Source organism: Leopardus geoffroyi, chromosome X (genome assembly GCF_018350155.1).
Source record: "Leopardus geoffroyi isolate Oge1 chromosome X, O.geoffroyi_Oge1_pat1.0, whole genome shotgun sequence".
Taxonomy (NCBI): domain Eukaryota; kingdom Metazoa; phylum Chordata; class Mammalia; order Carnivora; family Felidae; genus Leopardus; species Leopardus geoffroyi.
This window is the reverse complement of record NC_059343.1, coordinates 33,939,047-33,953,685: the sequence shown is the minus strand read 5'-3', so window position 1 is coordinate 33,953,685 and position 14,639 is coordinate 33,939,047. Positions and strand designations below refer to the sequence as shown.

Below are 14,639 nucleotides of genomic sequence, written 5' to 3'. Positions count from 1 at the left end.
CACTAACTAATGGTGGCAGTGCAGGAAACATGCCTAGGCTGAAATCCATCTCTGGGGCGATGGTTCTTAACATTTAGTGTGCATGAGAATCACTTGGAGAGCTTGTTAAAGATTCAGATATCAATACCAAACCAGAGGTTCTTATTCAATTGATCTGTGATGGGAACTGCATTTTAACAAGGACCCCCATGATTCACTTTCAGGTTATGTGAGTGATCATTCAATCCAACCTATTTCGATGATGGCAGACGTCATTCTGTTTTCATTGGTCTCCCCCAATAAATCTGAAGCTCCCATAGGAAGACGTTAAACTGCACTAGTTTCCCCTATAGTGATGTTCACAACCATGATTTTTAAAATACCAGATATTTTTTTAAAAGTCTCTATGAGTTCACTGTTCCAGTGATCCAAGTAACTACTTTATGGGGAGCCTGAAATAAGGTTGTTATAAGTGTCTGGGGCACAAAAGCAAAATCTCAGAGCATGAGCCATAGGAATTGTAGAATCCTAGGAGGCAACACAGGCAGCTAGCCCCACCAGCAGTGAATCATAACTTTTTAAAAATAATCTTCAGATAGTCCAGGGGTATCAGAGTCTGACTTACACAAAATGCCCATCTCTGCCAAGTGCCCAGCACCATGAATCAAAACATATGGCTGGGATGGGCCTGGGAGAATAGCATCTGTTTTTACAGCTGTAATTGTCCATACAGATTGAGGTCAGCATCAATCATATCACCGTTCACTATAAAGGACAGAATATTGATCAGTATCCATGCCTGCCTAATAATACTAGCTACATTTTGGATATCTAGACAGAGTCTTAGATCAAAACGAAACAGTATTTCCAAAGGGACATAATAAAACAAAAACTAACATGAGAAACCAATAGACTATCAAGTATTCTTTTAATTCCCTTGTAAGAATTAGGCTGCACGCTGTGAGAGCAAAGGATTTACTTAGGAAGACCTACTTACTGACATAAAATATCTTCCCACAGAAAATCTTAAAAAAAAACCCATTTATATGCTGCCGCATTTTTATACTTCATGAAACTTATCAAACACAGCGCTGCTCACTTAAATAGAGCAGTGATTTATCTATTCTTGAAGATCAAATGGAAGCTATGAGGTTCATCCAGTTGCACTGTGGGAAATCTGGTATAGGGAAGCATGTTAAGATTTTATAGGCCATTAAAAGTACAGATATTTTAATGATTACTCAGATCAAAATGTCATCTATAGACATAACAAATAAGTGGTTTGGGATTTGTTACTTCCAAAGGGGCTATCATTGAGGCTGACCCTTGCCCAAGGGCATATTTATAAATATATCAGCTTTACACAATGGGTAAAACACCTAGTTGTTTATATTCCCTTAATGACTGACTCTTTGTCTGCTTCTGACTTATAGTTAAATGAGCTTGTTGTTTGCTGATAAATCCTTCTAGGACTCAAGAGGTCAAAGTAAAGAACCAGTGTTGTGTGGCAGCCCATGATCATCTGTCTCATTTCCTTGAGGAAAGAGAAGCCCTGAGCTGAGGCAATGAACAGTAGGCAAGAAATTGATTAATAGGCATCAGGGAAGATCATTTTTCTGGCTTCATTTATATGCTTGTGTAAGCAGGCAGGCTAGAGTAGACGTGCCTTTGAGAAAAAGTGAAAAACAATGGGGATGGGTTGGGGATTTGGCCAGGGAGATGTAATCCTAGGAGGCCATTTTGTTTCCTGGGTTTAATAGTTTCTGGAAGAATCCAGAGACCATGACAATAGTATGAGTGAATTGACTAGGTCTTGTGTTATAGGCTGGGCTTCCTGGGAAGCTGACTCTGAGATAGAGCACAGGAGGCAGGATGCTTATCAGGGCATGCCCTTGTTATCAGCTCCTGGGAAAAGGAGAAAAAGCAAGCAGGAGTGGGCACAGGGAGAAGCTGAGCTGTGATGCAGGCCCAACAGTAGCCTCGGCTGACCCACAAGTAGCTCTGGAGTTCCAATGGCCCTTTAGAGTTGTCCTCATTTGGGCCAAAATGGTAGGAATTTATATCCCTACATTGATTTGTCACTGGATATCGACAGCCTCAGAAGGTCATCAAGGAAACTGCCTTTGAGGCAACCCCTGAAGTGACTGAGAGCTAAGAGTTGTCTGCCATGAGGACTCCTAGCAGCTGTGACAATAAGGAGTTGTTTGAAGAGAGGTCTGGGAAAAACGTGAAAGTGGCTACTACACCTGATCAAATTTGGGCTGTGACCCATCTGAGTGATTATACTGGGTAGTGGGAACCCCAGAGAACTGTAAGGCTAGCTGTCAAAGGCAAGTTATACCACGTGAATTTTGTTGCCTCTGCCTCAAACAATCATTTTATTCTGGGATCTGACAAGGCAGTACATTAGCAAAGTGTTCTGGACCTGGACCTAGGTCTGTCTACAGGGGTAAGGCAAGCTATGGTGGAGTCGAGGGAGGAGGTGACAGAGGCTGGGGCTGTCCATGGAGCATTAGAATAGTGAGTGGATATATATTATCCAAGACCTTCAGCAAGGGTCAATATAGGGCATCCAAAATGAAACAAAAGTCCAGTGGGGGTGACACTTGGAAGTCCATGCAGTCTGTTGGGATGCAGGGGGAAAATGATAACACTTACCCTTTATTAAGTATTTGTGTGAATCAGGAACCCTGCTATGCACTTTACACACCTCATTTCTTGGTTACAACTCTGTGTGGTAGGCATTATTATCTCTATTTTTATGGGCAAAGAAACTGATTCAGAGAGGAACTTACTCAAAATTACACAGTTGGTTAAGTGGCAGATTTGGGAGACAGACTTTCTGGGTTCAAATTCTGACTCTTATTACATGTGTGACTTGGGGCAAGTACTTAACCTCTCTATTGCTCAATATCTTCATCAGTAAAAAGGGAATAGTAATAATACCTACTCTTATGGCTGTTGTGAGCCTTAAATACATTAATATTAAAGTGTCGAGAGCAATGCCTGACACAGCTTAAGGGCTAGGTAATCGCGGGGCGCCTGGGTGGTTCAGTTGGTGAAGCATCTGACTTCCGTTCAGGTCATGATTTCATGATTCTTGAGTTTGAGCCCCACATCGGGTTCTCCACTCTCAGTGCAGAGCCTGCTTGGGATTCTCTGTCTCCTTCTCTCTTCTGCCCCTCCCCTGCTCATGCACACATACTTTCTCTCTCTCTCAAAAATTACTAAATGTTAAAGAGGTATGTAATCGTGTATGAACTACGGGAGTAAGTCAGCCTAATGCCAAAGCCTATGTTCTTGACTATTATGCTTCCCTGGCAGGAGTCTGATTCTCAGGATGTGGAGGGAGAGAGCTAGGCAGTGTAAATACTAGGAAGTCACTAAGATATTAGGAGACTAATCATTCATTCATTGATTAACAAATATTTACTGAGCAAAATAATACAAGTATTTATCCTTTATATATGTGCTAGGCACTTTTTCTAAATAGTAGAGATAAAGAAATGAACAAAACAGCTAAAGTCCCAGACATCATAGAGCTTATATTCCAGTGGGGAGACGATAAACCAAATAATAGATAAATATCGAAATAACATCAGGTAGAGGAAAGAGTTGTGAAGAAAACAAAAGCACAGTAAAGGCACAGTACGCTATGGAGGTGGGGCTGTGGAGAAGGGCGGAGTGTGTGCTACTTTGGGAAAAAACGATCAGGAGAAGCCTTTCTGATGAAGTGACATTTGGGCAGAGACCTGAATGAAGTGGGAGGACCCAGGCAATAACCTGGATCACAAGCCCAGGCAGACAAAATAGCAGGGAAAGAAGGATCCTAAGAGCTGTCCCGAGTTGGGATACGTGAGCTGCCCTCAGAAGGAGATGAGATCTTTGGTGAGGCAGTTGTCTTCAACAGAAGCAATCTCCAAAGTGGGCTGACAGCTGAGGGCCGCCCGCCAGCGGTGCACCAGGTAGCTGGGGAGATAAGTGTTTGATTCCTGAAGGGCCATCTGGGTGGTACAAACCGGCTTCCACCGCCTTGTGCGTGCCTCATTTGCTTGTTCTATTTGGCTGACACATAGAGAAACAAATCCTTGCCACCAAAGAATATATGCTAAACATTTTGAAACTTCCGTTAAAGTTCTTGTGCAAAAGTACAAAGGTTGAAGTGGGACTTTGGTTGTACGTAGGAAGAAAGACAGTGTAAATATTGGAACAGCGATTCCTGAATAACACAGGGGGAAGGAGCAAAAGTCTGAATTGGAAAGTTCTTTGGAAGGGAGTACTTGGTAGATGGGTGATTTTAAAACGTAATACCATGGATTCTTTTGCAATTTGATAATATATCAGCACTGCCCACATGCTCTAGAAACCATGTGCGTGTAGAAGGCCGTCATTAGAGCTGGAGATTGCTTTGTGATTTTGGCAATGGTTTTGCTCTTAGGCCAGGTTCAGATTTCCCTGTTTCTGAATTCTAACCAATGATTGCCATTATGGCGTGTTTGGGAGATGGTTGCTGGAGACTGTAGGGAGAAGACAGAATTCTCTGCCTTTTAAGGAGTCTTAATCACGGTTTTGGCGGCATAGGAGCCTTCAACTTAGTAAACTGAGCAGCCATTTCCATAGCAGAGAAATAAGCTACTGTTTGACCCAGAGAGGCAGCTTTCAGCTGTTGTTTGTTGACCTGAGCCAAGGGAAACAAGATGACAGATTGGACAACCAGCACACCATGCAATTTATGCCCTTCACGGACTGTCAAACATTAATTTAATTTAATTTTAATCATTACCATCTGGTGCTTATATAGAGAGTCAGGCCCAGATAGATATTTCGTTATCTCGAACTGCTGAACAGTGCTGTGTTTTGGCCTGCAGCCCCATGCATACACCCTGAGGAGGGGGCAGAGGGATCATGGGAGGGGAGGTTTGCACTGATGCCAAACATACAGCCATTGCCAGTTCCAGAAGCTGTAAATGGGACCTGTTGTTGGTGCTGTTCCCACCATGGGTCAGTGGCCCCTTCTCCTGTCCCATTCACGGGGGCATAAGTGCCGAGTCATGTCTTTGTATTCCTAGACCATTGGCAGAGGGGACTGGCTGGGGATGGTGTCTGAGTGAATTGGGCACACTTGACTCTTGGGCTCAAACCTCTTGAGTAGCCAAAGTGACCAGTAGCCACATTTAACTTGTTAATGATCAGGTAATTATCAAGCATTGACAATGGGGATAAGGACTGGGATCAAATGACCTCTGAGGAATCATCACCCCTGAGAATCTGTGATCCTTTGCGTCAATCAGACTGCCAGGCCCAGCAGGGAATGAGGAGGAAATATAAGGCAGCATCCCTGCCCAATGAGCCAGGTCAGCCCCAGGAGGGAGTTTCCTTTTTTCCCAGTCCCCAGACTGAACCTCGGGTTGTTGGTGATTAGTAGGGGGTAGAAGGAGTACCACTGAGGCCCCAAGGGAATAGGGGAGGGGGCATGAGAGAGAAGCCCTTCATTTTCCTGAATTTTAATTTCTCAGTTGCAAAGTACCTGGGTACCTACCAGGCTGGAGAATGCTATGCATCAGGCTAGCTCTGGCTTCAGGAGATGACACTGAGTCCTATTCATTGCTCTGTGGACCGAGATCATATGACCTACTTGAGACAGGAGAGCAAAATTTTGCTTTTCTTTGAAGATAGAAACAGGTCTTTTTCCCTGATTTTTCTGAAATAAATTTCAGTATATTCTCATCGCCCCCAAATCAGATGATAGAGAAATGAAAAAGTAAAAAATTGGTCACACAAAGATACAGACCACTGCTAATATTTTGCTATCTGTCTTTACACACACACACATATACATATACACACATATCTTTACAAAAATGAGATCATGTTATAGGTAATGAAAAGCACAATCTCTTGCTGGGTGACTCTCTTCTCCAGCCAGATGTCAGCGGGACCAGAAGGAGCATTGAGGGACTTCAAGCAGGGAAAGGGAGAGTAGTACTGCAAAAGTTGCCACTTCGGATTTCAAGGCTGGATGTTCTTTCCAGCTCAAGCTGGGTCTGTTCAACCCACTTCTTGGCAGCCACGAAGGGCCGACTTGCCAGCCCTTCTGAAATATGATGCCACATCTTATTTGGAATATGAATCTTGTTTCTTTCTATGAAACATTAAAATTTTACTTTTAAAAAGTAACAAAGTACTTTTTATCACGGAGGCTAAAGGGCAAGTACAGGTTGGAAGAAACATTTGTAAGAGAGTTAAAATGGAGCATGATAAGGAAAGAGCAAATCATTTCCTGCCTTGCTTTCCTGACTAGACAGATTCTGTTCTTTATGTTAAAAGAGAACACTATTTCATAAAGAGCCCTTTTTGATCTACATGCATCAAAATTAAAAGGATGTGATCTTCAAGTGTATTTCATCCCAGGTAAACCATGTGGTTGAAGCTGTCTCCTTGGGGGGACTCCACTTGCTTTTGGAGAGTGACCAGAGAGTAGAGGCCCACAGAGCCAGGTGGCATGAGGAGTGGTGGAAGAAGCCAGGCCCATTTCAGTGGAGAAGGAGGGTCTTAGATTAATGGAAAGGTGGCATTAACTTATTTTATATTTTTTTGGAAGCCAGAACCAGAATGAAAGGATCAAACTTATTGTGAGACAAAGAGCTGACACAAGAGATTTGAGAGGATGGAGAAGGAAAAGGAGTGAAGGCAGCTAATGTTTATTTAGCACGTACTATGTGTCAGAAGTTGTATTGAATTCCTTGTATTTGGGGCTCCTGGGTGGCCCAGTCATGATCTCACGGGTTCGTGAATTCCAGCCCTACATCGGGCTCTCTGCCCTGACATTTCTCTCTCTCTCTCTCTCCCTCTCTCTCTCTCTCTCTCTTTTCCTCTCTCCCATTCTCTCTCTCAAATAAATAAATAATCCTTTAAAAAATTCCTTGTATTCTCTTGTTTAATCTTCACAATAATCTTAAGAGGTAGATAATATTACTGGTGTTTTATAGCTAAAGAGAATAAGACTCAGAGAGGTTAAGTAACTTGCCCAAAGTTACACAGCCATTGAATAGAAGAGTCAGGTTCTGGGGCACCTGGGTGGCTCAGTCGGTTAAGCGTCTGACTTCGGCTCAGGTCATGATCTCGCAGTTCGTGGGTTTGAGCCCCACATCAGGCTCTGTGCTGACAGCTCAGAGCCTGGAGCCTGCTTTGGATTCTGTGTCTCCCTCTCTCTCCGTTCCTCCCCCACTCATGCTCTGTCTCTCTCTCTCTCTCTCTCAAAAGCAAATAAACATTAAAAAAAATGAAAAAAATGGAATAGTCAGGTTCAAGACTCAGGTCTGCTTGGCTCCCCAGTGACTCTCTTGAACATAGAATGGGTATCCCTCATGAGCTACTGTGTTCCTGGTAACCTGGGTGTGTTCAAGCAAAGACTAGATGGTTATTTGCCAGAGATGTTTCTAAGGAGATGCATGCGTTGGTACAGAGCTGGAACACATGGCTTCTAAGAGTCCTTCCGACCACATGTTCTAATAAGATCTCTCTAAAACATGTCACTCTTGCTTGTCATCTGGGACACCTACTGTGGTCATGATTAGAATTATGTTTTTGGCTAAAGCATTATCCTCAGAAAAAGCAACTGAAGATATATTCCCATGAGTGTTTTCTTGGACGACCAACCCCAGCATACATCATTGGTCCCCTGTCCATACTCACTCAGCACTCACCATTCCCATACATGTCCATGGGCTCTTGCCACAAGCTCACAAACTCTCTACCTGAGAGGGCATTCTTTTGGTTCTCAAAGAGTAGTCTGGAAGTACAAGAAAGTTAATATCCTCAGTCCTCAGCTAATAACAGATAAGATATGAAGATAAATATTCCAGCTTCCTTGTTCTTGTTCAGGATAACCCCAAAGCATGCCTCATATAGTCCCCCAGAGTTCCCCAGTAGGACTGAGTGCTAGCTGCCTATAGGAGTAACCTGTTGTTTAACACAGCCATTATTGGTTTTCTTCCTTTTCCTTGTCTCATTTACCTTAATGCCTGCTGATGTTTTCAGGGATCACCTCTTAAATGAACTCATTGTACTCAGATTCTTATCTCAGGTTCTGCTTTTAGGGTAACCCAAACTAAGACACCAACATTATTTACCCATTAGCACGGAGTTTCTCATCCTCGGCACTACTGATATTTTGGGCTGCATAATTTCTTGCAGGTTGCTGTAGAATGTTTGGGGCATTGTAGAAAGTTTCATAGCATCACAAAGGCCTGCACCCACTAGATGCCAGTAGTTCCTTCCCCCTAATTATGACAACCAACAATGTCTCCAGACATTGCCAAATGTCTTCTGGGGGACAAAATCAGCCCTGGCTGAGAACCACTGCTTGTTTGAGGTACCCATAGGAAGTACAGGGAGGGTAGGTTTTGCAAGGTAGACCTGTTGGGCTAGGCTGTGGACAAGCTTCTCAGTGTGCTTCAGGGTTTAGTGGGGGTTACAGGTGGAATGAGGAGGAGACTGTGTGCGTGCGCGCGTGTGTGCATGCGCGTGTTGTGGGAGAGAAAAATTAGAAACTCTTCATTTTATAACTGTGCCTGGTGTCAAGCTGTCCCTTGTCTAAAGTAAATGAACAGCTTAGAACTAAATTGTACCCCTTACAGTTCCTTTTAGAAAAATGACAAGCAACAGAGACCATTTTGCTGTTTTTTAACATCAGTTTTCATGTGAGTTCAGTTTGGATGACAAGTTCTTAAGCAGCCATTTCACAGCCTGTCAGTTTCTGCGTTGTTAGGGATGTTTTCACTTTTAAGTACTTCTGTGCAGCTATTAAACAAATCAATATGCGGTTCCAATATAGGGAGTGCTGTCAATTACAGTAGAGGGCCTGATAAAAGATGCAAACAGTTTCTTAGCTGGAGCTTTGGGTCTATTTGGGCCTTGAATATGTGAAAATGAGACACCTGAAGAGAGTTACAGATTTTCAGTGATGCCAGAAGAGATTTCAGATGTAGACTCTAAAACCCCTATATTCCCTGTAAATAGAAGTAGCAAAGAGGTATACATACAGTATAAAGTCTTTATTTTATCCATTGAATTCATGGTAAAAATGTACAAATTGGGGGGCGCCTGGGTGGCGCAGTCGGTTAAGCCTCCGACTTCAGCCAGGTCACGATCTCGCGGTCCGTGAGTTCGAGCCCCGCGTCGGGCTCTGGGCTGATGGCTCAGAGCCTGGAGCCTGTTTCCGATTCTGTCTCCCTCTCTCTCTGCCCCTCCCCTGTTCATGCTCTGTCTCTCTCTGTCCCAAAAATAAATAAACGTTGAAAAAAAAATTAAAAAAAAATGTACAAATTGGGGTTTCTCATTTCCACTGTACTCCGGTACCTTCCAAGGTCAAGTAGAGAAGCAGGCTGGTGGTGGATACTGTACATGCCCTGCTCAAATACTATCGGATCCCTTTTGGCAGTTTGGTGTGCTCAGCACCCAGTTCTGGTGTGCTTTTCTGCTAATGACTGGCACCTGTGACCTTTGGCTGTCCCTTGAGATACTGGAGTTGTTTCACCTGTGTAAAGACCATGGGAATTTATATTTCTCTGGGGATCCCCATAGCCAATGGACAGGACTATGAAAATCCAGTTGCCTTGCCCCATGTTGAAATAAACACTAAGTGTCATTTACACTCCAAAGCTAATAAGCCTTGAGATTATTAGGAAGCTCAGACTTTTCCTGAAATTGCAACCTTGCTTCTTGGCCTCCTTTCTTTCTCTGTGCTGCTTTCTGCACTCTCTTTTGGTCTCCCCTGGGAGCACTTTCCCAATAAATCACTTGCACAGGAATCCTCATTTCAAGGTCTGTTTCTGAGGAATCTGACTCAAGACATAAGCATTCCACAAAGTCTACATTGGAATGAGAGAGGAGATGAATTTATTATTCACACGGGATGTTCCATAATCTTACCTCTCCTATAAAGTAGGTGTTCATTAGATGTTTCTTGCTACAGTGGATGATGATCTTGGGCTGGAGAAATGAGAAAATGAAGAGACTTCTGCTGCCTAGGCATTGCTCCCCTTCCCTCCACGGCTAAGAGAGCCACAAAGGACCTCAAGAGGTGTTGCTGAATCTCACTTAGGCATGGGAAGTAAGAAAAGCTGGTTTTGTTCGTGTTTTAAATGAATTGGCTCTTTGGCACCCAAGGCTGTGCCTCTGTGCTTTCATACTTAAAAGGACATTGCCACTGAGAAGAGTGATTCAGCCAAACAGGTCTGCAGCGAGGACGCTTGGATCAAAAACCTATTGGGATATGAATCTGATACTTACCAGGGTTTGAGAGGATCCCCAAAATTTTACTGCAAAATTCATTAATGATACAGCACTATTTTAAGTGCTTTCTACTTGTTTGGCAATGTTTTCTCATGTATTATATAATTTAATCCTTGTGGTATACTTGTGAGATATTAACAGTCCTATTTTATAGGCAAGAAAGCAAGCTAAGGCTCAAAGAGCTTATGCTACCTGCCTAAGGTCACACTCATAGTAAGTGGCAAAGCTGGGATTTGAGCACACGTTGACTTGCTTCTGACAATTATGTGCTTGACCACCTATCACAGCACAGTTCCAACACTGACTGTCTTCTCTCTAACATGATGAGGGAAGTATTTGTCAAATTGTGCATAAGGCAGAAAATGATCTCATCTGAGAAGGTTTATGTAGACATTTTTCTTTTCCAAGAAGAACAAATAAATGTATAGGAAATTGAAATATATTAAATGAGCCTGACATGTTATAATACAGATAATATGTTATATGCTGAAGTTTTCTCTAAGCCCAGCATTTTTTATTACAAGGTCAATATGATGACTAAGGGTTAATGCACAGGGTAAAAAATGAACATTTTCTTTGCAATCATTTGGAGGGTATTCCATCTTGTATAATTTCTTTCCTATTTGGGTATATGTGAGGATTGTTCTTGGGTTTGAATTTTCGTTTTTCCCCTCCCTCCTAACCTCCAGCCTCCTCTTTTTGCTCTAGAACCAAGACTAGAAAGGCTGCACAACTACTTCCGTTTTACCCCGTTCCCCCCAGGGTTGAAAAATGTGCTATTCCTGAATTCTAACAGTTTTTGCAGATTCCAAATGCAGTATGAGAATACTTTTGGGCACAACCTTCCGTGAAAAAAATTTACAATTTACAGGATATATGCCCATATTTTGGCTTCAGCAGTGAATGGAGACTGCAGATCTCTTTTTGAAATTTTAACATGTCAGTTTCCAGCAACATAGAAAATAAAAGTTGAAAGTAGCTGCAAAAGACTGGGTGGCTCAGTGGGTTGGACGGTTGGGCATCCGACTTCGGCTCAGGCCATGATCTCACCATTTGTGAGTTTGAGCCCCGTGTCGGGCTCTGTGCTGACAGCTCAGAGCCTGGAGCCTGCTTCAGATTCTGTGTCTCCCTCTTTCTCTGCCTCTGTGTGTGTGTGTGGGTGTCTCAAAAATAAACATTAAAAAATATTTTAAAAAAAGAAAGTAGCTGCAAGAGAATGAATTTTTATTTTCATTTAGAAGTAGGTCCAAGGTTGAGTGCAAACTTTCCTCTCTGGGTTCAAATATTGTTTATCCTGAATAGCATATGCCTTCCTGTTTGACAGAAAACACATTAAAGTGTTCTAATTGTGAAACAGCCCCAGGCAAGTGGTATTTAGGAAAACAAAATGCTAAACATGAAATCACAAACCTGGAAGAGACCCTATGAGATCATCTAGTTCTACCCTCATCTTCCAACTGAGAATAGCTAACTCATCCTGTATGGATTATTTTCTATTGTGGTAGGATTTATAAGTCTACACTTTCATCTTTACTTCCCTTTCACATGACATGTTTAAGTTAACGGTGGAATATCTGGGGAATCACAAGAAGCCACCAGTACCTAACAAAACACCTGGCACATAAACGGTATCCAGTAGATCTTCTATTAGAAGGAATAAATGCATCAACACATGAAAAAATGAAGCCTGACTAGTAGAAAATTTATGATGGGATTCTTACTGGTATGATTAATTAATAAAGTGGAAATGAATTATGTCCAAATTCAATGTCTTAGAAGCTCATCCATTTCTCATTCGATAGTGTAGATTTTGACCTTCTTAATAATAATAAGTAAGGTGACCATGTAATGTATATTCCAAACAAGGACCCTTTTGAGTGTGAACGGGGATGCTATTTTATTTATTTATTAGGGGAAACTATTAATAATTGCACCAGGACAACAAGACTGCTCTGGGCAAACTGGAACTAATAGTCACCCTGTAAACGAGGCTTTAGGAGCAGGAAACGATAAATTCCTATAGACTCTATAAAATAAGAAACAAGGGAGTTTTAAGTCACAAATGAAGACTGGAGGCATTTCACTATCGATACTTAACATTCTTAACCTTGAACGTTCTTACCTCATCTTGTAAGTAAGAAACGGGGCAAAATGAGAGGTAAAAACTCCTTTCTAATAATTAGGAAAGAAAGAATTAAACTCTTATCAAAAACTAGACTTAGAGTTCACCCTGCAGCCCTCTAGAACTGTCTATCGGATTGAACAGACTGGGTAGCCCCAGCCCTTCCCTACCTCCTCCTATTCCTGCCAACCTCTCACCTCTAGGCCCTCCCTTTCAGTTACAACTTCCGGCGAAATCCTCTTTGCTCTCCCGTGCTTCCAAGACCCGCAAGCACCATATTTTACGCTTCGCTCCTCACGGCTCACCAACCATGAGCACCCAGATCCAGCAGAATTATTCCGCCCAGATGGAGGCTGCACTCCAGCGCCTGGTGAACCTGCATCTGCGGGCCTCCTACACCTACCTCTCTCTTCGCTTCTATTTTGAAGGAGGCAACGATGTAGCTCCGAAGGGCATGGGCCGCTTCTTCCAAGAGTTAGCTGAGGAGGAGCGTGAGGGCGCCAACCGTCTCTTTAAGATGCGAAACCAGTGGAGCGGCTGCCCCTTCCTTCAGGACTGGCAAGAGCTGTCCCAAGATGGGTGGCGTGGCAGCGTGGACGCCATGGAAGCCGCCATGGCCTTGGAGAAGAACCTGAACCAGGCCCTTTTGGATCTGCATGCCCTGGGTGCCGCCAACGGAGATCCCGGTCTCTGTGACCTCCTCAAAAGCCACTTCCTAGAGGAGGAGATGAAAGTCATCAAGAAGATGGGCGACCACCTCACCAACCTCCGCAGGCTGGCTGGCCCTCAGGCCGGGCTGGGCAAGTATCTCTTCAAAAAGCTCACCCCGCAGCACAACTTGGAGCCTCCCGTGCAGTGCCCAGCAGCCTTTGAGGAACCCGTCTGCATTTACCCAGCGTCAAGATGTCTGCTCGAGCTTCTTTCTTCAGCCAGAACGCAGCTTTTTAACCATGCTGACAAGCTTGCCTATGCTGTGAGATCAAATGGAAACAAAAAAGGTACTTTTTGCAGGAGTGGGAGGTGGGGAGGAAAGCTAGGCTGTGGGGAAACATGTGAAGAATAGGAGAAAGGTAGCGTGATTAATCCTCTAGGTTTTCTAGAAATTGTACCTAGCTTTTGTGAATTGCTTGTGTGCATTGAGGATCTGATACACGATGGTTTCTCTGTTAAGAAAAACGAACTTACCTATTCATAAAATGCATACAAATTTAGAGGTTTTAGAATTTCTCTGAAACCATTCTTGGTACTGGATTAGATCCCGTTGTTCTAAAATTTACCTTTGTTTTTGCCTAGCAGAGGGGAGATATGAGTACCTTGTGCTCACCCCCAACCCTCAAACTCCTGATAAAATGGCTTTCTCGGTTTTCAAGTTGCTGTGATGCCATCTGTTATGTTGAAGATAATAAGAAAAGCCCTGTGAAATTTATCTTTTATGTTTTCAATTAGGTTGCTACCGAGAATACTGATGATGACATCATACACTGACCCTGTCTATGAAGCCTCTCAAGAGAAATTTCTTTCTGGTCTCAGTATTGCAAATAACAGTTCTTTGCCTGGGTAATTGATTTGTTTTTGTTTTGTGGACACTGCAAATGATTAAGTTTCCTTTTCTGACTGCCTGTGAGAAAGCTTAGAGCCAAATTTGTGGTCCACCCGGTGTCAATGAGTAGGATTGTATAAGCATTTCTACAGAAGCTTCATTTCTGCCTCTTCTGTCACTAATTTCTTGGTATATTTTATGGTTTCTTTTAAGCCACCTTAAACCATTTCTAGAACAAGGTTGTGTGTAAATAGATAAATAAACTTTAAAAATGCTGATTGAAAAACTGGCTGTGCAGTTCATGTAACAGAAAAAAGAAGATAACTTTAAGGAAGTACTAATAGAGCCAAAGTGGCTCTACACTATTAGAATGGAGATGGGTCAGATGGAGGTTAAATTCCAGAAGCCAAAGGAAGGAGAAGCAGTAAAATGTAGCATTCTTTTAAAAATACATTGGATTTTTCTGGTGGGTTCCTTTCCACTAAATCTATAGTCCGACAGATAGCAATCTAATAATTGTGTATTATTTTCCATGCACTTTGAAAAACTGGAGTTATAACTTGTTCTCAAGCCACAGAAGTGAAAAAAAGTCAATTCTCTTCCTACAGCAACTTTCCTTCCTGGAGCAGGAAGACCAAAGTCATACTATCATTGCTTTTATCGTCCAAGGGTCAGAGGCATAGGAAGAACATTTTACAGAGA

General features: G+C 42.7%; 1 protein-coding gene across 3 annotated transcripts in view; it reads left to right on the top strand.

The window, feature by feature from the left end:
• Positions 1–14,223, top strand: part of LOC123595313 (ferritin light chain-like) — a 68,060-nt gene extending 53,837 nt beyond the window's left edge. For 2 of the 3 annotated variants that reach the window (XM_045472875.1, XM_045472877.1), the window contains exons 3-4: positions 12,826–13,197; positions 13,844–14,223. In XM_045472875.1, the coding sequence (XP_045328831.1) occupies positions 12,826–13,197; positions 13,844–13,863 (392 nt within the window). In that variant the 3' untranslated portion in view covers positions 13,864–14,223. Of the gene's footprint in view, positions 1–12,615; positions 13,198–13,843 lie in introns of those variants that run through there. The other variant, XM_045472876.1, reaches the window with a different exon arrangement.
• The last annotated feature ends 416 nt before the right edge of the window (positions 14,224–14,639 follow it).